This window comes from Loxodonta africana, chromosome 11 (assembly GCF_030014295.1).
Source record: "Loxodonta africana isolate mLoxAfr1 chromosome 11, mLoxAfr1.hap2, whole genome shotgun sequence".
Classification (NCBI taxonomy): domain Eukaryota; kingdom Metazoa; phylum Chordata; class Mammalia; order Proboscidea; family Elephantidae; genus Loxodonta; species Loxodonta africana.
In genome coordinates, this window is record NC_087352.1 from 58,611,410 (window position 1) to 58,637,077 (window position 25,668).

The 25,668-nt window shown below is 49.4% G+C and overlaps 1 protein-coding gene across 5 annotated transcripts in view; it reads right to left on the reverse strand.

The window, feature by feature from the left end:
• The window catches only part of CTIF (cap binding complex dependent translation initiation factor), a 300,698-nt gene that overhangs the window by 131,959 nt on the left and 143,071 nt on the right, over positions 1-25,668 (reverse strand). For all 5 annotated transcript variants that reach the window (XM_064294545.1, XM_064294549.1, XM_064294547.1 and 2 more), the window contains one exon: positions 21,417-21,493. In XM_064294545.1, the coding sequence (XP_064150615.1) occupies positions 21,417-21,493 (77 nt within the window). The remainder of the gene's footprint in view (positions 1-21,416; positions 21,494-25,668) is intronic.

The window sequence follows — 25,668 nt, forward strand, 5'->3', positions numbered from 1 at the left end:
CTCCCTTATCTACAACAGCAAACTCACAAGGTGCCTCAGGACACTGCCTTTTCCAGGGCAGCTACACTTTGAAATAAAAAAACCCAAAAACCCAGTGCCTTCGAGTCAATTCTGACTCATAGCGACCCTATAGGACAGAGTAGAACTGCCCCGTAGAGTTTCCAAGGAGCACCTGGCGGATTTGAACTGCCAACCCTTTGGTTAGCAGCCGTAGCACTTAACCACTACGCCACCAGGGTTTGAAATGGGGGGGGGGGGAGGAAAAAAAGAGCTCAACCCGTTGCCATGGAGTTGATACCAGCCCATGGCAATCCCATGTACGCTGTGCTCCACAGGGTCTTCTTGGCTGTAATCTTACGGAAGGAGCCCTGGTGGCACAGTGGTTAAGGGCTTGACTGCTAACTGAAAGGCTGGTGATTCAAACTCAGCAGCCGCTCTGCAGGAGAAAGGCCTGGCGATCTGCTTCTATAGAGATGATGGCCAAGAAAACCCTATGAGGCGGTTCTACTCTGTCATATAGGGTTGCTATGAGTCAGAATCGACTGATGGTAACTAACAACGATGATCTTATGGAAGCAAATTGCCAGGTCTTTCTTCCAGGGCACTGCTAAGTAGATTCAAATTGCCAACCTTTCAGTTAGTAGCCAAGAGCAATCTGCAGCACCTGGGAAAGTGAATTTGTAACCCAAAGGAGACACTAGCTAATGATGGAAATTCAGGCAAAGGGGCATTTCTAGGCAGCCACGTTCATCCCTATTATCATGACTGTTAATCTGTGGATCAGATATGTATGGTAAGTATACCATGTGCCTCTGCTGAGGGCACAGAGATGAATAAAACACGCAACAGTGCCCACATCAGAAGCACCTGTCCTTCCTGCACACAGATGGGATCCTGGCTGGGAGCTGGCCAGCCCTGGCCCTGGCCGCTGGCTGGCTGGCGTTGAGGAGACACACAGGAAGCAGGGCCGGCTGGCTGGGTTGTGTTGTTGCAGGAGAGGCAATGTTGTCAACAAAGGGCTCAAGATGAAGGTGACGAAGTAGCCTTAAATCTGGAAGGATCTTGGGAAGGACAGGTTGCCTAGAGCAGAGAGCGCTCCCCCAACCCCTTCTGCCTGGTGATGCTTTGGGCTGTTGTTTTGGGTTCCGGGCTATGGGCTACAGACTTAGAGAACCGTTCTCGCTGAGAGGGATGGCTTTGCAGCAGGTTTCTTGCGAGGAAACCGGAGTCAGAGGCTGCCCATGGTGGCATGGGAGAGTCTCTTGCCTTGCCCTGGGACTCTCCTTCCCCTTCACCTTCTCTGGTCCTGCTTTAGCAATTCAGGAGAAGCAGGGAAAGATGTACATCAGAGTTGCATGCTTTCACCATACTTACTCAATCTATATGCCGGGCAGGTAATCCGAGAAGCCGGACTATGTGAAGAAGAACACATGTTCAGGATTGGAGGAAGACCCATTAACAACTTGTGATATGCAGATGACACACCTTGCTTACTGGAAGTGCAAAGGACTTGAAGCCCTTACTGACTAAGATCAAAGGCCATAGCCGTCAATACAGATTGTACCTCAACATAAAGAAAACAAAAATCCTTACAACTAGACCAATAAGCAACATCATGATAAACGGCAAAAATATTGAAGTTGTCAAGGATTTCATTTTACTTGGATCCACAATTAATGCCCATAGAAGCAGCAGTTAAGAAATCAAACCATGTATTGCACTGTGCAAATCTGTTGCAAAAGGCTTCTTTGAAGTGTTAAAAAGCAAAGATGTCACTTTGAGGACTAAGGTGTGCCTAACCCAAGCCATGATATTTTCAATCACCTTATTTTTTTTTTATATACATGTGAAACCTGGACAATCAATAAGGAAGACTGAAGAGCTGATGCCTTTGAATTACGGTGTTGCTGAAGAAGACTGAACATACCATGGACTGCCAGAAGAACGAACAAGTCTGTCTTGGAAGCGAGGATGGCGAGACTTCATCTCATGTACTTTGGACATGTTATCAGGAGGGACCAGTCCCCCGAGAAGGACTTCATGCTTGGTAAAATAGGGTGCCAGAGAAAAAGAGGAAGACCCTCAATGAGATGGACTGACATAGTGGTTGTGACAATGGGCTCAAACATAACAATGATTGTGAGGATAGCACAGGACCTGGCACTGTTTCATTCTGTTGTATACAGGTTCACTATGAATCAGAACTGACCTGACGGTACCTAGCAACAACACCAACCACGGACACACGACTTCTATTTTTCTCCTAAGTCCTTCCACGTGAAGTTCTGTCTGCTACCCCCAGGCACCCCGACTCCTGACATCTCCCATGCCAGTACCCAACAAGGGAGCCTCCAGTGAAAATGAACAACCAGGGACCTGCATCCACAAGCGTGTCCGAGGTCATTAGCTGCTCTCCTGTCCTTTTCTGCGAGAAGAGGGTGAAGACGTGGTTCTTCAGGAACTACAATATTCAAGGACTAGAAGCACACTGGGGGAGATGGGTAAGATGCCATGGTGTCCTGCAGGGGATTCTCTTCTGACTTTCCTGTCATATGTCCCAGCATGTGACATTCATTCACTTATGTGTTTTGTGCTATAATGGCAGAGCTTCATAATTGTGACAGAGATTGTATGCCCCACGAAGCCAAAAATGTTTATCATCTGGTTCTTCACAAAAAGTTTGCCAGCTCCTGATCTAGATAGACTCCCCAGCCTAGGAGACACTCCATAAAGAGTAACCTCAATAATTACTATTATACTAAGTGGAAACAAAATGCTGGTGGTGTTAGGGGCACATAGGTTTGGGGCCTCAACCTGATTAAAACTAAGGGGGTCTTCTTATATTGATTTTAAATATGTAGTTTCCGTATAAGACTTTGCTTGAAGAACCTTCTTTTATGGATTAAATTATGTCCCCCCAAAATGTGTGTCAACTTGGCTAGGCCATGATTCCCAATACTGTGTGACTGTCCTCCATTTTGTCATCTGATGTGATTTTCCTGTGTTGTAAACTCCACCTCTGTGATGTTAATGAGGCAGGATTAGAGGCAGTTATGTTAATGAGTCAAGACTCAATCTACAAGATTAGATTGTGTTTTAAGTCAAAATCTCTTTTGAGATACAAAAGAGAGAAGTGAGAAGAGAGACATGGGGACTGCATACCATTAAGAAACAAGAGCCAGAAGAATAGCAGTTCCTTTGACCCGGGGTCTCTGCACTGAGAAGCTCCTTGATGGGGAAAGATTGATGACAAGGACCTTCCCCCAGGGCTGACAGACAGACAAAGCCTTCCCCTGGAGCTGGCACCCTGAATTTGGACTTCTAGCCTCCTAGACTGTGAGACAAAAAATTTCTCTTTGTTAAAGCCATCCACATGTGGTATTTCTGTTATAGCAGCACTAGATAACTAAGATACCTTCAAACAGATGGGTCCTCACCTTCCTCCAGGAGCTCCCGGCATCTCTCTCTATTATGAAGGGTTTGCCCTGGATTGTCCACGATTAGGGCTCTACACTCAGCTCTCTCGGATTCACCCCCTGCAGGTCTGGGAAGGCTGTACAGCGCTCACGGGTCCTGGTGGCCTGCAGAGTGGGCCTGAGGGCTGCTCCCAGGGGCAGTGCCCTGTCTTCCTCCAGGCTATGCTCTGAGTAAAGGCCTGGCAGGAGGTGGTCCCCTGAGTTTTAGACACACAGGTGGACAGGGTAGGTGCTATCCTCCACTCACAGCACAAGTTGAAGGAGGCGTGAACATTTCCTGACCCCTACAGGGGCCACACGCTGTCCTCGGCAAGCACCCCCTTCTCTTTCTCAGCTTCTTCCTTCTCTTCCTGGGCCTTCTTCCCTCTCCCCAAACCCTCTCAGACTGGCTGTTCTACTCTGCTCTTGTCTCTTCCCCCACCCACCCCAGCCAAGCTCTCTGGGCCCTGGGACAGTTTCTGTAGAGCAGTGTCACCTAACAGAACTTCCTGTGATGATGGAAATATTCTATACCTGTGCTGTCCGATGCAGTAACCATTAGCTACATGTGGCTCTCAAGCACTTGAAATTTGGCTAGTGGGACTGAGGAACTGAAGTTTTCATTTTATTTTAATTAACTGAAATAGCCACAAGTGGCTAGTGGCTACCGTACTAGACAGCGCAGCTGTAGACAAAAACGAAAAACCAAACCTACTGCCATCGAGTCGATTCCAACTCATAGCGACCCTATAGGACAGAGTAGAATTGCCCTGTAGAGTTTCCAAGGAGCACCTGGCAGATCTGAACTGCCAACTGCCAACCTCTTGGTTAGCAGGCATAGCACTTAACCACTACGCCACTGTAGTATAGACAAGGAAGGCTTTTTTTTCACTTTATCCCCAATGGCTCCATTTAGAGACAGGGTCTCCTGAAGTACTTTTCCTAGTGATGCCCTCAAAACGGAGAGGGGGTGAGAATTTGGGTAAATTAGAAAAGACAGATGAAAGGAAGCCCTCTTTATCCCATCTCCACTGGGCCACCACCAGATCCTTAGGCCTCCCAAGCTTTCATCAGACCCACAAAGACAGTTCTGTGGGGCTTCTCTCCACCCCTCTTCTCTCCCAAGCAAGACAACCCTCACCCAGACAGTCAGACGTCCCCCGATCATCATATGCTGGAGTGGGTGAAAAAGAAGTTCGTGGTCCCCTGCTCAGGGCCAATGTTTCAGAATCCCACGGAAAAGAGTCCAGGAATCCAGATGTCTGCAATCAACCTCGGCTCTGCAAGGCTGTGGTAGACCAGGCAGCCTCTCTGAGACTCATTTTCTTCATCTTGACAATGGGGACCCTAGAATCTGGCTTCTCTGCCTCCCAGGCCTGCTGTGGGGATACTAGCGGAAAGGGTGTGTCAGACATCTTTGTGTTATTAATATTTGTATTATTTTCTCTCCTACTCGAGGGCCTTCCCTGTCAGTGTCTGACAGATTCAAGAATGCCTATAATCAAAGCCCAACCTTCTATAATCTTCGAGATTATAGAGTTTAAGGGAAAATAAGTATGTGTGTGTGTGTGTGTGTTAGCGAGTGTGTGTGTCTTAGAAAGTGTCCTTTTCCTGGAACTACCTGCTGGATCTCCCAGGGGGACAGGTATGTTCTAAAGCTCAGGCAATAGCATCCTCTGGCTTAAACCCTTCTCCAGGGAGGAAATATTCTAGCTCAGTTCCCACTGTAAAGAAGAGCTGTGGAGAATGAGGAGGGACGTGTAGAGGGGAGGACAGGATAAGGAGGGTATTCTTAGAAAGATTTGAAGTTGATTCAGAAAAGAGGGTAAACTCAAAAAACTTCAACCCCTTCAAAGCTATTGATGGGTTTCACTAGATCACTTAAAGTGGACAAAACCCAATGATACTGGAAGGAACTAGAAACAGATAAAGATGGCCCCCCAATGGTTCCCACCTCCTGGCATTCACAGCCTTGTGTGGTCCCTTCTCACACTGAACCAGGGTTAGTCTGTGTGCCCAACAGGCTATGGCAGAAAGGATCTGATGTCACTTCCAAGATAAGCTTATAAAAGAGACTGCTGCTACTCTCTGTGTGTCTCCTCTACCCCCTCTCCTCTCAGATCATTTGCTCTGTTGTGAGACCCTACAGAGGAGCCCACATTGCAAGAAAATGAAGCCTCCGGCCAACAGCCAGCAAAGATGCAACAACTGCCAACCCCACATCAGTGAGCTTGGAAGTAGATCCTGCAGTTCCAGTCAAGCCTTCAGATGACTGCAATCCTGGAAACAGCTTGATTGCAACGTCAAGAGAGACCCTGAGCCGGAGCCAATCAGCTAAACTACTTCTGGATCCCGGGCCCTCAGAAACTGTGTGAGTTCATAAATGCTTATTGTTTTCAGCTGCTAAATTTGGGGGGTAGTTTGTTACACAGCAAGAGATAACTAATACCGACTTGGGTACTTGGAAGTGGAGTACTGTCATAACAAAAATCTAAAACATGGGTGTCACTTTGTCAGTGGGGAGGAACTTGAAGGATTTTGAGGTGCTTGTTAATAAAAATGTAAAGTGCCATGAAGAGACTGTTAGTAGAAATATGGAGTTTAAGGATACTGCTGGTGAGGGCTTTAAGGGAAGTGAGAAACACGTACATCACTGGCAAGTGGAGGAAAGGGGGGTCTTGTTATGTAGCTACAGGAAGTTTAGCAACACCTCCTCCTATAGTTATGTGAAAAGTGGGAAATGTACCTCTTGACTTGGGTGATCTGGCTAAGGGGATTTCCAGCCAGTGTTGAAGGTGCTGCCTGGTTTCTTCTTGCTGGATATGATAAAATACAGAGGAGAGAGAGAAGCTAAAAGAAAGACTGTTACAAAAAAGAAGCTAGGACTTGCTAGTTCTGAAGATTCCCAGCCTTTCCAGATGGCAAATGATGCTAAAATTAAGAAATTACTTCTGAGCAAAGATCAAATCCATGGCACTCCGAGGAAAGCATGGTCCAAAGATAAGGGTAAGGGTGTGACTAAGAAATCCTTTGTTAAGATCTCAGAAATATCAAAACTGGTACCTCAGAGTATTATTCAGTCAGACAACATGTGCTCTAATCATTTTAAGGGTATAGCTCCCAGACCTTCTCAATCAAACAATAAGGCATCTAAGAAGCCTAAGGGCATTGTCTCTCAGCAGAAGCTCAAAGTAGAAAAGGGATTGTTTTGAAGAGATTTGGTGGTGGGCTTCTATTTAGTGGAGCAGATCCCAATAAGATTCACAGAAGGCCCATAGAGTTTTTCAAAGAACAATATCAGCAGAAACGTCAGCTTGCTGAAAGAGACAGAGACAGTACAAAATGAAAAAAGGCTGTTGGACCTCCAAAATTCTACAGGAGGGAAGCTGGCTGGGAAAACAACTCAACTGCAAACACATGCCACCTATCATAGAAAAGGAAGGATGACTTAGGGTGGAACCAGGAGCCCAGAGTATTTATTGGGTCGACAACTGGACTGCAATCTTATGAGATACCCAGAGGGTGGAGGGTGGAGACAAGAGTCATGTAGAATAACTCTTGGGCAGGAGTAGGACTGAGCTCTCATCAAGGAACTTCCAACATTTCCCTGGCTGGTTTTCACAACTGCTACAGACTGGTGACTCCTGTGAGCTTCTTATTTCCCTCCTTCTTGAAAAGGAGTGGAAACGCTGGTGGTGTAGTGGTTAAGTGCTATGGCTGCTAACCAAAAAAAGGTCGGCAGTTTGAATCCACCAGGCGCTCCTTGGAAACTCTATGGGGCAGTTCTACTCTGTCCCATAGGGTCATTCACTATGAGTCAGAATTGGCTTAATGGCAACAGGTGCTGGTTTTGAAAAGGAGCACCTAAGGCAATTATCCTATGCCTGTCCCACCACTGTTTATTGGGCATGTTGGGGGAAGACTATGTATCTCTTTAAATCACAGACCTATAGATCCAGAGGAGCTATACTTGAGGAATTACATCCATGGAGCCTCATCTGCACTTGAACCTGATTTAGATGATTCTGGACTTTGAGCTGATGCTATAACGGAATGAGGAATTGGGAGGGAGGGAGTGTATTTTGCACATAGGAAGGATGTGGAATCTTTGAGGGCCACAGGGCGAACTGTGATATCCAGCCTCAAGATGACCCCCCATGGTCCCCATTTCCTGGAATTTAATCCTTGTATAGTTTCCTCCTTCTCACATTATACCAGGGTTGGTCTGTGTGACCAATAGCATATGGCAGAAGCGATGGTATATCACTTTCAAGAGTAAGTTATAAAAAGCACTATGGCTTTCACCTTGGTGTCTGTCTGTCTCTCTCTGTCTTAGATCACAGTCTGGTAGAAGCCACTTGTCATGTCAGGAGCAGCCCTAGGAAGAGGCCCACCTTGTGACCAACAGCTACTGAGGAACTGAGACCTCCCAAAAACTTAGTGAGTGAGCTTGGAAGCAGGTCCTCCAGTCCCAGGTGAGCCCTCAGATGACAGCAGCTCAAGCTGACACCTTGACTACCATCTCATGAGAGACCCAGAACCAGAACCCTTCAGTTAAGCTGCTCCTGGACTCCTGACTCTTAGAAACTGTGTGAGATAATGTGTTTTGTTTTAAGTGCTAAGTTTTGGGGTAATTTGTTATGTAGCAATAGATTATTAATATAAAAATCCAGGCCCAGTTCCATTTCCAGCAAACTAGGGTCACTGTGAGCTGGAATCGACTCGACAGCATTTTTTTTTTTTTTTAATCATTGGAAAAATAACTTCGTAGGAACTGGAAGTCCCCAAAACACTCACTCACTTACACACACACACACACACACACATACACACGCACTCACACACAGTCATAAACATAGGCATGTATGAAATACAAACATAAAAAACAGGGAATGAGTCCTCACGTTGATGTGGCCCTGGACGTTTTACCTGCTTTCAAAGCATCATCTCATTTGAATCACAAACAGCCTTACAAGGTGGATGTCCTAGTTTATAATGAGAAACCTACCTCAGAGGGGTGCATGGTGCCTTTGAGCATCACGTCTCCTTAACCACATCTAGTAATGGGAAGAAACGATATTCAAACCAAGCCCAGACAACTCAGCATACTCAAGGGGCTGCCTATGCTTCTGGCTGGAACCTGGGTGGACAGTAGTTCATGTTATGTCACTTCCAGGTGGTGAAAGCAGCGGCAAAACAGTGCTTGCCTAAAGCGGGATGGTTTCAGGCTTTTGGGAGCTAAAAAATCTTGCCTTTAAAAAATATACCCTTGTACCTCCCTAGCCCTCACCCCCCTCACACACACATACTGGCTTCTTAGTAGGCCTAAGGTCTTAGCACTAGGACCATTCTCGTAACGCCTTTGGGTTGTCACTGAAGGCTCCTGGGTACCCATTAAGGATTAACCACCAACACCTCAGTTCTCAAGATGAGAAGCATATGTAGGGACCACATCTAGGAGACCAGGGGCTGCTTGAGAGTAATGGGAGGTGGGGGTTCATTCTGGCCGTAAGAGGGGTGGACAGGGAGCAAAAATATTTTCCCCAATTGCTTGAGGCCAGTCTACTTGCAGAATAAGGTATCACAGTAAAAAAAAAAAAAAGCAAAAACAAAAACATTAGAGCCTTGGCCAGGAAAGGGCTTCTAAGACCCCTCTGCTATCCCCAGAGGAGCAATCAGAAGGGAACTGGGATTGCAGGGCCTTGGAAGTGAGCTGGCCCTGGCTAGCTCTGCCTAGAGAGGTTCTGTGATCACCTTTCATGCTCACCTGACTGCACTTCTCCAACCTTCTGGAATATGAGGGTAATGCCAGAACCCTGTCCTCTGCCTATCCTACCCTAGTCCCTGTCCAATCCCTCAGAGCCCCAGCAGCCCACGGTCCACAGGCGCCAGGTTTCTCGCTCAGGGTGACCAGGCCATGCCATCTGCTCCCTGGCACACCAAGCAACCTGGAACAAGGGTTTGCTGCAGCCGCCCAGACAGTCGGACCAAACACGCACACGGCCCCATATGGTTGGCTTTTGTTTTTTATCCCTTAAAAACATTTCTCCTTTCTTTTTTCAAGTCCACATACATGTCTTTTTCTGAGTTTAGAGTCAGCCCTGACAGGCAAAAAGCCTGAAATTGGATCCTTTATCCACCAAATCTTGTGATATCGGAACTAGAGGGCCTCCCCTTGGTGATGACAAGAAGGGAGTGTTCAGACAACTCAAAGGCAGTCGTATTTGGAGCGAGGGGTGTGAATGCACACAACTCTACCTCACAAGGTCGTGGTGACCTGACAAGCATACAGGTTTGTATGCGTTTGGACATTCATGCAGCACATTCATCCAGCTGGGGGGTCCTCACACACTCTGTCTTGAGGAAAATTCCCTGGAGCTCGAATTGGGTAGATTAAGGGGCTGGTGAACGTCGGAGCTGGCTCAGGGCGGCTGCTTTTGTTCTCAGCACATCTGTTCAGCTGTAGAGGTGACTTAGGAGTCAGAAGACAGGAGCTCACCTCCCCTGCCCCACCATGAATGAACTTTCTTGGGGCCTCCTGCCCACCCCTGAGTCCCTCAGCTGCTGCACCTGCTCTAGGTGAGCTAGGGAACCCGAGCATGCAGGGAACTCTCTCAGTCCATGCCGCCCTGACCCACCCCTGGTATTGTGGGAAAGTCAGGGAAGAGGATGGAGGGAGGACTGAAAAGGGCTTGAATAGTGAAGGGTGGAGTAGGTGGGAAGGGGGCAGGTGAACCTGCAGAATGACAAGGAGCAGCAAGAGCAGGACTGGGCTGAGAAAGGACCAGACAGAGGGGACAGGCGGCGTAGAGCAGGAGCAAGCTTGGCCTGTTCAAGGAGCCCTGAGAAGACTGGGGCGTGAAGAGCACAGTGGGTGAGGACGTAAGGTGCGGGGAGGTGGGGAGAGGGCCATATCTTACATGGGAGTGGGGGAGGCTCAGGTAAGCCTGGCTCTGGTAAGAGGTCCTGAAGGCCTATCTGAAAGACTATAAACTGTTCAAAAGGAGCCTCAGTGGTTCAACGGTTAAGTGCTCAGCTGCTAACCGAAAGGTTGGTGGTTCAAACCCACCCAGCAGCTCTGTGGGAAAAATACCTGGTGATCTGCCTAGGAAACCCTATGGCAGAGTTCTAGTCTGCCACGTGAAGTCATTATGAATCAAAAATCAGCTCAACAGCACCCAGCAACACAACAACAAACTGTTCAACAATTCTTCCAAAAATCTCCACAATGTTCATGTGCTGGGACTGTAATTTTAAACTCATCATGAGTGGCTTGTGAGTTGCTGTGGGCCTATTAGGGTGTCTGTCTGTCTGTCTCTTTGACTGGGCCTCTTTGGAAAAAAGGGGCAGCTCCATTCAACCCACATCCTGTAGGGCATTCAGACCCCTGCAAGTGCTCAGAGAGCTAGAGACAATAGAATCAATTGTCACTTCAGAGGTGATCACACCAGGGACTCAGGGGATAGTTTAATTTCCCCCATGGGAGCTAAGAACATCACCTCCAGGGGACCCAAGGGCCTGTCTCCTTGAGTTATTTTATTTCTGTTTCCTGGTGTCTTGCCTAACTGAGCCCCTGCATCACTTCTGGAAACCAGGGCTTTCCAGAATACTCCAAACCATAACAGAGGCCACCCCGGCTTCCCCAAAACACACGCATTGGAATAAATGGCTAAAATTAAATTACTGGGAAGACTCAGAAATAACCCTCAGAGCTCAGGGTAAACGCTGACCCGGGCAGGAAGGCTCCGTGGTATTTTTGAAACCTGTGCCCCCGTCACTGCTGTGGAGCCTTGTGAAGGAGTGGAAGGACCCTCATGCCCTGGACTGGTCCTCCTGGGATTCGGGGGTGTTGGCAGCTGGAGGAAGCTCCTCCTAGGCCTGGTCCCCCTCCTCTGAGAGCTGCTGACCACCTTAGAACTCACAGTACCCTTCCTCCAGTCTCTTTTTGCGTGGGGCCCCACAACCTGGGAAATCTCTGGTCTATTGCAGGGATGTCCTAAACATGTCCATCCATGAATCATCCAGACCAGGGAAGGAATCTATGGGCATGGCTGACCTAGGGGAAGGGTCAAGAAGGCCGAGGGTGGACGACCCTGTCTGAAATCTCACCACTCACTCATTCCTTTGAATTGTGCACTAGCCTTCCTCTCAGCCCATGTGAAAATGGCAGCCCCCTGCCCCCAGAGAGAAGCACACTGTCGCAATACCCTGTGCGTATGAGTTAATAGGGAGTGTACGGAGAAGGAGGCTAGGGACCCAGCAGACAGAAGCCGAGCCTGTGGAGGAGACAAGACAAGTTTTGCATCAGAGAATCTTGAAGAGTACCGTCTCTGAGGCCGGACAGCTGGGGTTGAAATTCTGGCTCAGCTACTTCCAGCTCTGTGGCTCTGGGCAAGTTACTTCATTTCTCTGTGCAAGTTCTTTTCCTCATCAGTTAAATGGAAATGGTAATCTTATCTCCTCCCTAGAGTTGTTGAAAAGATTGGATGAGCGGATATTTGTAAAGAGCTCAGAACATTGTGTTGAACATAGTGCACGTTCTGCAGGTGGTTGTTAAATTGCTGAGTAGCTTCTGGGCTGGGCCAGGCTTGTGTGTGGGTCCAGGAAAAAGGCCCTTTAAACCACTGGGATGCAGAGCCTACCCACTTGGTTAGGTGGCGCCACACAGCATCTGAACTCAGGTGGCCAGAGTGCCAGGAACACTCTGCTAGGCATGGTTATGGCTGGGCGCCCAGGGCGCAGACCTGAACCAGGTTTGGGCGATGGAAGGCATACTCAGGAGCAGCAGATGTGGCCTTGCCTTCCTGGAGCTTGCCATGGCAAGGGCATGTGGGCTGGGCTGAGGATACAGGGGCACTGGCTATGTGCACTGAAGCCCCCTCCAGTCTCTGCAGTGCCTCTCAATTCTGCCATTCTCACCCCATGGTTAAAGAATGGAATATTCATGAGAGATATTCTTTTCCCACCTTTAGTCCTATTTCGTTCCTTCCATTAAAAAAAAAATTATTATGTTGAAAAGTATGTACATACATACTAAAACATTTGCCATTTTTAAGTATACAAGTCAGTGACATTAATTATATTTACTATGTTGTGTAATCATCACCACTACCCATTTCCAAAAGTTTTTTTCATCATCCCAAACAGAAACTCAATACCCTCTGAGCAATAATTCCCCATTTCTCCTTCCTCCCACCTCTGGTAACATTAATAAACCTCAGTCTCTATGCATTTGCCTATTCTAGATATTTCATATAAGAGGAATCATATAATATTTGCCCTTTCGTGACTTGCTTCTTTCACTCAACATAATGTTTTCCGGGTTCATCCATGTGGTAGCATCTATCAGGCCTTCATTTCTCTTTATGGCTGAGTCATATTCTATTGTATGGATATATCACATTTTCTTTACCCATGAATCTGCTGGTGGTCACACTTTTTCAAATGCTACCCCATTACATTTCACAGCTGCAGTGAGGAACACCATTCCATAGCTGAGAAAACCATGGTGTAAGGGATTGCTCTGGGCCACACCACAAAGATGAAAACCCAGATTCTGTAAACCCCAGCTCAGTGTTCTTTCCTTCCCTGCACACTGCCTGGGGGAAGAGGGGTCCTGAGAGTGAAGGTCAGGGAAAAGTGAGGTCTCAGGTTTTCTGAGGGTGTACTCAGAGCCAGGTACCAGGTTGGACTCCCCACGGAGACGCCGCCACGCCCCACCACCAGCACCTTGTGGGCTGAACATCAATGTCCTCGGGAACAAGGAAGAAGAATGGGCATGGGAAAAAAAGGTTTTCCCAAGATCCCCTGGCTGGTGAGGACTGAGCTGGCCCTGAGGCCAAGTGGGCCTGACCTAGGACCTGGGCTGCCTGTCACAACACTGGCCGCCAGGGATGGCTGGGTGACTGGGTGCCAGAGGCCGGATTCCTTGGGGACCTCAGAGTTGCCTATTTTCTTCCACTCCAGTGAGGAGTAAAAGGGTCAGATGGTGGTGGTGGTGGTGGTGGTGGTTGGTGGTGATGGTGGTGGTGGTTGGTGGTGACGGTGGTGACGGTGGTGGTTGGTGGTGGCGGTGGTGGTTGGTGGTGGCGGTGGTGGTTGGTGGTGATGGTGGTGGTGGTGGTTGTTGTTGGTGGTGGTTGGTGGCGACGGTGGTGGTTGGTGGCGGCGGTGGTGGTTGGTGGCGGCGGTGGTGGTTGGTGGTGATGTGGTGGTGGTGATGGCGGTGGTGGTGATGGCGGTGGTGTTTGGTGGTAGTGGTGGTGGTGGTGGTTGGTGGTGGTGGTGATGGGTGGTGGTGGTGGTGGGTGGTGGTTGGTGCTGATGGTTGGTGGTGATGGTGGTGGTTGGTGGTGGTGGTTGGTGGTGACGGTGGTGGGTGGTGGTGACGGTGGTGGGTGGTGGTGACGGTGGTGGGTGGTGGTGACGGTGGTGGGTGGTGGTGGTGGAAGTTTAACATTTGTAAGCTAATCCCCAAATGCCTGCATTTCAGCAACAGGGAGACTAAATCCCCTGAGGAAGATTAATTAAAGCAGCTTGAGGTGTTAGTCCCTGGGGGTGTTCACTCTACTTCCTGCCCCAGGCACATACCCAGTGGGGATGGTATTTCCCTCTCTCTAGGGCCAGCTTTCCTGGCTAACACTCTCCCAGCCTCAGGGCCACCAGGTGTGTGCCCTTCCTCTTCTTCAGTCAACTCTCTCACCGCAGGCCTCCCTTCTTTGCTATCTAGGGATTAAGGGGTCTCAACAATTCCTTTCTCTGGGAAAAGGGGGATGGCACCACCCAGGGAAGAGTAATGTTCAGCTTCACAAAAGCAGGCGCAGAGCTGGAGGTGCCACTGCTAGGCTAGGCAGTGAACTGCAGGTCACCTCTTGCGCCTGGTCAGCCCCCAGTAGATGCAGGTCCCGGGCCAAGGAATGTGCTGGTCCTTCCCTGGGAGAGGGGCCTAGGGCCTGGTATCCCCAGGAAGTGAGTGCCAATGGCAGGTCCTGAGCACAGAACATGCACTGGGCAGGGGGCAGCAGAAAGCGTCCAGGGCAGGGGGCAGGAGAGGGTCTGCAGGGCAGGGGTACTGCTCAGAGGTGAGTCATGGCCCAGCCACAGGAGGCCATCACAGCAGCTCGTCTGCTCAGGGTGCTGGGCAAGGCAGCTACATGCTATGAGGGGTCCTTGGGGTTGTCAAGATTTATGCCAAGGCCGGGGGGCTTCTCTGAGCTCACCCGGGCCTCCCCTCAATGTAGACCTGGACATCTGGCTTGAAGAAGTGAGCTCTCTTCTTCCCAAGAGAGTTGCTGGGGGTGGGCGTAGGGGAGGAGGAGAAGGATCCTAAAAATACTCCCAATCTGACTCACTCTGCTTAGAATCTGACAGGGCTGCCTGCCAGGTGGGGGTTTGCCTGTCCTATTTTCTTATCTATCTTTAGCAGGGACTTAATGAGGGCAATTTCCTTGCTAGGATATGAAGACAAACCGAGGGCAACGTGAGCGTGGATCTGTCTCGCTCTCCCTGGGGCTCCTGATGACAGCTGACAATGACAGTCACTGCAGGGCTGAATGTGAGGGCTTCAGGGAGGGTGTCACCCAGGATGGGGCAAGTGCAGTAACGGCTGCTTAGTGACACCCAGGCAGGTGGTAACCACTAGAGGGCGTGTCTCCCATGCCCTGATCCTCTCCCCAGCTCTTCCACCACTGTCCCCCAAACAAAACCAACCACTGGGCCCTGGAATCTCATCACTCTTAACATAGTGCTTTACCTTCAGCATCTCTCTATCCTGTTTGAAGAAGCAAGTACTTCCAGTCCTGGTGCATGCCACAACATGAGTGAGCCTTGAAAGCATTATGCTGAGTGAAGTAAGTCAGTCACAAAAGGACAAATATTGCAATACAGGAAATACCTAGATACACAGAGACCAAAGTTTATTAGTGATTACCAGGGGCAGGTGGGAGGAGGAAAGAGGGACTCACTGCTTTAGGGGCACTGAGCTTCTGTTAAGGGTGATGGAAAAATTTAGACATGGGTAATGCTGGTGGTTGCACAACATGACGAATGTAATTAATGCCACAGAATTGTACACATAAAAATGTTAACTTAGCAAGTGTTTTGTTGGGGTTGTTCGGTGCCGTTGAGTCATTTTTGACTCACAGAGACCCCGTGTGACAGAGTAGAACTACCTCATACAGTTTTTAGCTTGTAATCTTCATGAGAACAGATTGTCAACTCTTTCTCCTGCAGAGGCACTGGGTGGGTTCGAACAGCCAACATTTTGGTTAGCAGCTGAGCACTGTAATGTCTGTGCTGCCAGGGCTCCTTAGACAAATATATTTACCACACATGCACACACAAAAAGCAAGTACTTTCAAGAGGACTAAGTTAACAACTCATGAGAAAGTGTGCAGCTGATGGAGGGATCCAGGACTCTGCATGGGTCAACTCCTAATCAGTTCCTAGAGCTTTGTCATCTTTGTAGGATGAAGGACTCCGTGATTGATGGCGGGTTCTGAGGTGCTAAGAGAACAGCAAGCTCCTGAAAGTACTGTGACATAAAGAATGGGGACTAAGGAGGCACCAAAGCTCCTCCAGCCAGGGTCCTTGCCCATGAGCCCAGACAGGAAAAAGAGAGGCTCAGAATGGAATGAAGGTCTCCCATGACCAGTGATGACCATCCAAGCCCAGCAGGGTTGTCAGAGCAGGAGCAAGGAGTGGGGCTTAAACGTGTTGGTGACAATCCTCAAGTTATACTTTCATATTTAGAGTGAGAAGGAGGAGGGAAGCACAGGGTTGCCAATGGGGCAGAAGATGCAAAATTAACGGCTGCTGAGAGAATGCAGACCTGCCTAATGCCAGGTTTGCCTTCCACCAGAAGAACACATGTTGGGCCAGAAAAGGTAGACTCAGCTAGAGTATTCGCATGATGCTGAGGGCAATGAGACCACAGGAAAGTGCCCAGGGCTCTGAGTTCTCCTCTTCTTGCCTGAGAATGGGGTAGTTCTGCTCAGGACAAGAGAACCCCTTCATATGAGGTCACAAATGACCCTGATCAAGTCTGAGGAATTCTGGAGAACAGACAAAGTGGTAGAGACTGTAGCTAGATGTTGTGTTGTTAGTTGCTGCCGAGTCACCTTGACACATGGTGACCTTATGAATAACATAAGGAAACATTGCCCAGTCCTGTGCCATCTTCATGATCATTGGTATGCTTGAGTCTATTGTTGGGGCTATTGTGTCAATCCATCTCATTGAGGGTTTCCTTGTTTCCATTGGCCCTCTATTTACCAGCCTACATACATACACATGCTAGATGCATGCAGTCCCAACTTCCAAATATCGGAAAAATAGATATCATCTTTCTGAAAGACATTCCTGCATGAACGGTTTGCAAGAAAAGAGATGATCACTAATAGCTAGCACAGGCTCACACAGACCAAATCGAGACCAAGCCAGCAACTTTTTTTGAAAGGGTTCCTAGCCTAATACATTTGGGGGACCCCTGCAAACATCAGGACTGAAGGTGTCTTTGTAGGAGCTGGCCACATCACTCCGTCTTGGGACCTGACCTGTTCATGAAGAAGTCTCAAAAAAAGACACTTCACATGGCACAAAACCCACCCTTTTAAAAAGTACAATTCAGTGGTTTTTAGAGTAGTCACAAGGCTGTGCAACCATCACCACCATTTTATGCCAGGGGTCCTGTTCATTGTTATCAGTGACGTAGGTGACATCACAGAGAGCTTGCAGAATCAAATCTGATGACTGGCACTGACCTTGTCCACAGTGAAGGAGTCTGGTACCCAGTGGGTGTGGGTCAACGGCGGCAGAGGCAGGGGAGGGATGGGATTCATAATTGGTTCTGCAGTTAGAGGACACCAAGCCACAGTCACGGGTACTCGTAGGACACAGGCATCGAGAGCTGCTGGAGGCTCTGACACCGCCCTGCAGAGCCCAGCATGTGGCCCGACTCTGCACCACCTGGGGACCCAGGCAGGGGCTGGCACGTGAGGTGCAAGGACAGCTCGCTCCTCTGCCTGGCTCACTCCACAGGGCCATCTGACACTAGCTGGGAACAGCCATGGCATTCTTTTCTTCTTCCTTTCAAATCTGCTTTGCACATCGAGTAAATTAACTGTTCTGAGACCTCACTTAATGAAACAAATTAATTTGGAGAACGGCTCTCCTGTCTCCCTGGCTGCCCGGCGTCCATGTGATGGACCGCTAATGCCTCCATTAGCTCCCCCACTCCAATTGTTAAGAGGCAGGCCCTGGAGCCGGCAGGGTCTACCGAGACTCCCAGCAGTCTGGGGCTGGGCTCGTAGGAGCCAGCAGACTCCGGCTTTCCCTTCTATTTAGCTCAGTTGGGGAAAGCGGCAGCCGTGGGCTCTACCCATCTGGCTCTGTTTCTAGGGAACTATGTGGGGGCGACTTCTGGGGACGGCAGGGAATCCCTGGGCTCAGCAACTGCTTAGCTGCAGCTTGCACGCTCCTTTCATCCACATGTCCTCCCGTCTCCATCCCAAACCCTACCCGTGTCTTACTGCTCATTCAGCTCCCACCTCCTCCAGGAAGCACTCCGGAGCCCCCCCCATAATTGCTCCTTCTCAGAACCTCCTCAGTATCAACAAATCCATTGCCATTGAGTTGATTCTGACTCATGGTGCCCCCACGTGTTACAGAGAAGAACTGCTTCATAGAGTTTTCACAGCTGTAATCACTATAGGAGCAGATCGCCAGGCCTTTCTTCCATGGCACCACTGGGTGGGTTTGAACCACTAACCTTTAGTAGTTGAAAACGAACCATTTGTGCCACCCAGGGACCATTTCAGTACTAACACTTGGATGCTATATAGTCATACACAGCTTTCTCGTTGATTCTGGAGTCAGAGTCTAATTTTTAAGCTACACTATCAGGGACCTTAACTGTATAGGGACTCTGAGAGCAGAGACCATGCCTGGTAGTTCTCTTGTGTCCTCCAAGCACAGAGGACTGCTCGGTAACCTCAGTTGGAAGTGGTAAATAGTGCTCCGTGTGGTGCTCACTGAGACATGCTCCTAGGCCCCCGTCAAGGATGAAGTGCTCCCCTAACAGTGGCTGGGAGCACTGCTGGCCCTCACCACCCCCACAACACTTTCAGCCTCACGGCCCTGCCCTGGATGAAGAGCCCTGGTCCTGGCTTCCTGCTTCCAGGTAACTGAGGTCCTTAAACTCTATGGCTGCCTTAAAGACCTATCTACCAAAACAAAACCAAACCCATTATGTGGAGTCAATTCTGACTCATAGCGATCCTAAAGGACAGAGTAGAACTGCCCTATACGGTTCCCAAGGAGCGGCTGATGGATTTGAACTGCTGACCTTTTGGTTAGCAGCGGTAGCTCTTAACCACTACACCAACAGGGTTTCCAAAAGAACTATCTATATGGGTTCAAATTGACAACAGCAACTCAAAAGGTTAGATAGGAAGCTCAGGGGGCAATGAGTTCATGTTAATGGAGGAGGAACAACTTAGAAAAGGAGGGTGAGAATGGTTGTACAACTTGAAGAATGTAGTCAATATCACTGAATTGTACATGTGGAAATTGTTGAATTGGTGTGTGGTTTGCTGTGTACATCCTCAACGACAAAATACATTATTAAAAAAAAAAAACTCTATGGTTGCCTGCTCTTCTCCCAGAAGTCCCATAGCCAGGGACTCTGTGGCCTTCCCAGGTCGAGATGAGAGATGGGTCCACCGTGTTCCAGATGGTAATGAAGGAGTGGTACACCGACCAGCTCAGCCATTGCTCACAACACATGGGATGCACAGAGTTGGAAGGTCTGACCCCTTGAAGACCAAGAAGCTCATTTCTCAAGTTCGTCTTTGGTCCAGCTGAAAACTCTTGCTTCCTAAGCTTATTTCCTCTGGTTTGGGCCCCTTGAGCACAAGGCAACGGCTGCTCATCCTTCTGTATAAATCTTTCATGAAATTAACAGCATTCATGTTCTTTATCCTCAGCCTCTTCTTCCCTGGCCCCGGCCTTTAGCCTTTCCTCACAGGACATAGTTTCCATCCCTTTAATCATCTTTATTGCCTGGTGTTGGACCCCATCCCAGGCCCACATCCTTTCTGAGCTGTGCTGACCTAAACCGGGAGTTAGCACCAGCAGGGCTCGGCGGAAGTTCGGCTTCCCAGTCTGCGTGTCACGCGCTTCTTCCTACACTCCTGGGCCATGCCACTGCTTTCCGGAGGCTTGGCACTGTCCATGCACTTAGGGGACTCCTGCTGAGTGAGGCAGCCTGGCCCAGAAATGGACATGTGGGCTGCCTGGCCGCTGAGCAGCCGGCTTGCCATTGCCTGGGCCCTGAGATGCGGGTCAGAGGGCCACTTCTCATCCAGAAGCTTGGGGACAGCCAACACCTCCGAGACACACATCCTCAGTGTCCTCTGCCATCAGGGACACAGAGGGCAGGGGAGGAGGGAGACACCAAGCTTGTGTTCTCCGTAACACCTCTCCAGCCCCATCACTCCCTTTTCCTCCTTTAGGTGGTGTGCCCTACATCTTCCCTCTGCCAGGAACCCAGAAACCAGGAATTAACCTCTGATGCGGCACACACAATGCAATGAACACACACTGCTCAGTCCAGGGCTTGGCCCAACTCTCTGCCCTGAATTTCCCTTTTATGCTACTGCACGAAGTGCCTGGCAGGTCTGATTTCTACACTGGGACTGCCTTCCTCCCAGCAGGTGGGACATTCACTGTCCTTGTGAATGGCTTCAGACCCACCCAATCCACTCACCCATCACAAGGCGTTCTGGGTGTCCAGCCCTTCCCCCACCCTGAGAGCTGTGACCACCACCTAATACTCCTCATTTAAGGCCTACGTGTGGAGGGATGGCCCAGGGACACTGCTCAGCCCCAGCCCTCAGCCTCAAGGAGCTTGTCATCCAGGATGAGAGGAGTCACTTCTGATGTTCTGAGCAAGAGCAGTTGGCTGGGCTGTTTCACGGCTCTCTGAGGACATTCTCTGCTCATTAAAGGTAAAACCACCAGCGGTCATATTTATCTAAGGAACAATTCCCTAGAGAGGAATGCCCCATTTCAATTCCTCAGGCAGAAGCCTTTGCTTTTCTCATTTTTTTATATTTCCATCCAGAAAGAATTTATGTATATTCAAGCAAAAAATATCTCCTGACCCCTCCTGCCTTTTGCATAAATGGCTAAATACTACGCACACCGGTCTGCACCTAGTATGCTTCACATAAAACAGATCTTAAAAACATTTCCATATATGATAGCCTTTTAAAAAATAAATACATGTGTGCATTCCCAGTGTGCCCAGCCTCAGCTGCTTATCCTATTCAGGGCTACCTCATTGTGCGTTTTGGGCTCTGTGTATCTGGCCCCTTCTTATCACCCAGGACTCAACTCCAGGGACGAGCTTGTTCCTGCCTTAGTCTAAGGAGGTTCTCCTGCATCTGAGGGCAGTGGTATGTGCCATTGCTGCTTGTGTGTCGTCTGTTACAGCCGTGCTGGTATACACCAGGGCCGACTCCCCGTGACTGGGGAGGGGGGAAGACAGAGACCTTTGCAGCTGTGAACTCCGGGAGCCTCCTGGAGGCCAGCTCTCACACCAAGCAGTCAGTTGCACCCTGTTTCCCAAGACCGTGATGGTTGCTGCAAGGTCAGGGGAAACAGCATTTCTCCTCTCAGACAGCCAAACCTGGTGTCTCTCCCCAGGAAAAGAACATGGAGAGGGTGCGCCCACAGACAGGTTCCTGAAGGGATCCACCCCTGGGCCACCCCACAGAAGTGTGGCCGCCACTCTGCCCACAGCAGAATCCCCAACCTATAACCAACCCTGCCATCCCACCTCATCTCATCATTATCAGCTGGTGATGGGAAAAGCAACCCGCAGCCTGGAATGGGCAGAGTAGCTATAGCTGGCCAGCAGAGGAAAAGAAAACCCACTGCTCATGACGGAGTGTCTCCTACCTTCGGTCGTTTCTCCTCCTTCGGAATAACTTCTTCGTGTGCGCAATCTCCGCCTCGTGTGGCATCGGGTGGTAACCCTGCATCGTAGGGGGAGGGGAGCTCGTTAGTAACTTGTGAGGACAGCAAAGAACTGGTGGGGCTGAACGAACTACAACAACTTCTATGACAAAAAAGTCATAGGGTTTCGAGAGACAGACTGAAAAATGGAAAATACCACATTTAGTCCCGGAAGCCCTGATGGCGTAGTGGTTAAGAGCTATGGCTGCTGACCAAAAAGTTGGCAGTTCAGATCCACCAGGCACTCCTTGGAAACTCTATGGGGCAGTTCTACTCTCTCCTATAGGCTTGCTATGAGTAGGAATCGACGCGACGGCAGTGGGCTTTTTTTTTTTTTTTAACGAACTTCCCACGAGGAGATTATGCTGGACTTGCAGGTTCAAACAACATTAGGTACAAAACGGAATTTAGAATTCATCATATCCATTTCCTCAAACTGCAGACCAGAAGACTCAGCTTCAGAGAGGTGAATGAGCAGGTTCAAGGCTTTGCAGAGAACTAGCATCAGACCTGGGACCAGACAGCGAAGTTCACTTGTTGTAGGCCCGAGGGCAAGTTCCTTCACTAAGTCTCAAGTTTCCTGATAAAATGAGAGGATGCTCATACTTTCTTCTCTTCTCGGGATGGTTGAAAGGACCAAGGAAATGAAGTCTGCACCCACTGAGCCCCATGCAGAGGAAACACGCTAGGAACCAGGTCTTCTTATCCTAATCCAGTCTCCCCCTGGGCAATGCTGCCCAGGGAGTATTTTAGGGAAAAGCTACAAACAGCTAAATGCCTGTTTAATTAAACTTTAAAGGCAAGAAGGACTGGGGCATATTCTAGGGATGATCTTTTTGCCTGTTGTCACCCTAATGACAACAACCATTTATACATTTACAGCAAGGTGGGAGAGAGATCCTCCACCTATAACGTGGGGCCCGCCCTGCAAATGCCAAGCTCTGGCAGAAATATTTGTAGAGGATGGAAAACCAGTTGCAGCTGAGTCAACCCCAACTCATGGAGACCCCATGTGTGTCAGAGTAGAGCTGTGTTCCATAGCAGCCGATTTTTTGGGAGTAGATCACCAGGCCTTTATTCCAAGATGCCTCTGGGTGGATTCGAACCTCCAACCTTTCAGTTAGCAGCCACCCAGGGAGTTCTTACCACACCGTTCCCCTGTGTCCCACATCCACCATTACAGCCCTCCCTACCACCACCAAAAGTGTGTTCTGGTGGAATGGCGGGAGGGGCGGCGGGTAGGGCAATGCCATTCTATAATGAGCAGCCTGGGTAGAGTAGGGGTACTAGGTCTGGGGGTCTTGGAGGAGGGGTGGCCTGGTTGGGGCCTGGGACACTATCGCAGAGTCCTCGGACTGAGTGTGGCCCATTCCACCCACGGGGCGGCTGCCCTGCTGAGGGAGCCAGGGGTCACTGGAGCCCTAGGTATGCACAGGGTGAGAGGGGCAACAGAGCCCTGTCTGCTGGGGAGTGGTTGGTCCATTTGGTCCAAACCTACATTTACCAGGGTTTCGAGAACTGGTTGTCTCTGATTCGAACCCCTGCTGAGAATTTGCATTTCTAACAAGTTCCCTGCTGAGAATTTGCATTTCCACTCCAGATATACTGAATCAGAATCTACATTTTAACAAGATCCCCAGGTGATTCTTAGGTATAACTTCCTCGGAATTGGAACAAACCAGTTTGAAGCCCTGACATTTATAGACAGAGAGACTGAGGCGCAGAGTGGTCACACATGATTTAGGGCCCAATGGTTGTGGGGCTGGCTGCCCTGACCTTCTTGATGGAGGCACATGCAGCCCTCTGGAATCAGCTCTACATGGAGGGCCCTGACCCTGACCAAGGTGAGGACAGGTGGACATGGGCAGTCCTGGTTATGCCTGGACTGACCAGCTTTGGTTTCCTGGGGGACTGTGGGAGGATGGCAGGCTCAGGAGGACACAGGGACCCTGGGGTTATAGGCACTGGACCTAGACCACTATTGAGTCCGGGAAAGGAATGACATTCCAAAATAGACAATAAAACCTGTGAAAGGTGGAACCTGGGTAAGGCAGAAACCTGTCAGAGAAGGAAAACTCAAATATTTTCCACGAAATAGAGAGCAATAGAAAAGTGGTAATCACACCCTGTCAAAGGGGGAAAACTTCCAAGGCCTAGAAAAACAAGGCAATCCCATCAAGTTCCAGTTCTCACCAGGTCTATTATTAACAGCCCACTCCCACTCCCCATCCCTCTCCCCTCGTCTCTAACAAGATGGCCAAAAAGGTATGAATGAATTCCAGGCTCCGGGCAGCCACAATGGGCCCCTGAGGCCTTAGGATGTGCTTTGTTTAATGGTTTTCTCAAAGGATATTATTTTCTGTCTTTAATACAAAACACAAACAAGGAAAAACACCAAGTCTTCCCCTCTCATTTCCCCTCTCCCCACCCTGACCAGGCTCCGGCCTGGCCCCTTCCCTCCCTCCCTCCCGGCCTCTCCGGGTCACTTCAGGAACGCACTGGGTGTTTCCCAAGCAGACAATGGACAGGAAGCCAAGGCTCCCCCCCGAGTGGGCGGCCTGTGATCAGGATCTCAGCTCTGAGGTTGGGCAGAAAGAGCTGTTTGCTAAAACCTGGCGTTCTACAATCCTAGGAGGCTAAGGTGCCAGCTTCCTACATCCAGGCCTCAGAGTCCTGGACTCTGGCCTGCATCCTGGCCTCTTTCCCCCATGCACTGGCAGCAGCAATGGGGAGCTGGCCTCGAGACAGGAGCATGGAGTCCTAGCTCTCCACTGGGGCTCAGTGGGACCCAATGGCTTCTCACGAAGCTGTTGCTCTGCTCCCTGTGCTTTTCTTTCCATTTACCCACTCATCTATCTACCTTTCCATCCATCCATCCATCCACACACCCATCTATCCATCCACATTCCCACCCACCCATCCATCCACCCACCAGCCCGTCTGTCCATCCATCCATCTACCCACCCATCCATCCATCTACCCACCCACCCATCCATCTACCCATTCATCCATCCATTTACCCATCCACACACATTCATCCATCCATCCCACAAAAATTAATGTATGTATGTATATATAGAGACAGCACCCTGGCGGTACAGTGGTTAAGAACTCAGCAGCTAACCAAAAAGGTCAGCAGTTCAAATCCACCAGCTGCTCCTTGGAAACCCTATGGAGCAGCTGTAGCACTTAACCACTACACCACCAGGGTTCCCACTCTACCCTGTAAGGTTGCTGTGAGTCAGAATTGACTCAACGGAAATGAGTTTTTGGGTTTGTGTATATACACACACACCCCACACTCCCACACACATATATTACAGTCGTTAAAAGCATGGGCTCTGGAGTTAGACTGTAAGTGTTCAAATCCTGGTTCTTCTTTTTGATGGCTATGTGACTTTGAGTAAATGACCTAACCTCTATGTGCCTCAGTTTCCACATCTGTAAAATGGAGATAATAATATCAGTCCCATAGAGTCCCTGTAAGGATTAAATGAGTTAATAAACATTAATCTAGAATAGTGCCTAGCATTTAGTAAGCCTTGATAAGCATCTCTGTTACTGATGTCATCATCATCATCACTACCACCATCAACTTTATCATCCTCCCCATGATCCTGGCCCTCTGCCCAGGGTTGAAGGTGCCAGAACAAACAAGGCTTCTCTGCTCCCTGCCCTCATGGAACCCCTAGTCTTGCCAAACAGAGGAAATCAGCAAAAGGTGATTTGCAGGGAGAAGAGTGTGAGACGCCCAGGTCAGGGAAGAAAGGGAATTAGCAGAGAGCCTGTGGCCCTGGCTGGTGTGCTGAGGAAGGAAGGGAAAGTTCTGCCCTGTGCTTCTCTGGCCCGAGGCTGGCAGACTCCAGTGGGAATTGATAGAAACCAGCTGGAAGGGCGACAAAACACAGCCCTGCATGCTCTGAGTCCCCATCTCTACCCCAGGAATAATCCAGGCCAGGGCTATGGAGGACTGACCCCACCCATAACATCACCTGGGGCCCCAGCCTCAATCTGGCATCTAGGTAAATACATGAATGAGCCTTGCAAGCTTCCCCGGGATACTTTACACTTTGAGTGTCATGGATTGAGTCGAGTCCACCAAAAATATGTGTATCGATTTGGCTAGGCCATGATTCCCAGTATTGTGTGACTGTCCACCATTTTGTCATCTGATGTGATTTTCCTATGTGTTGCA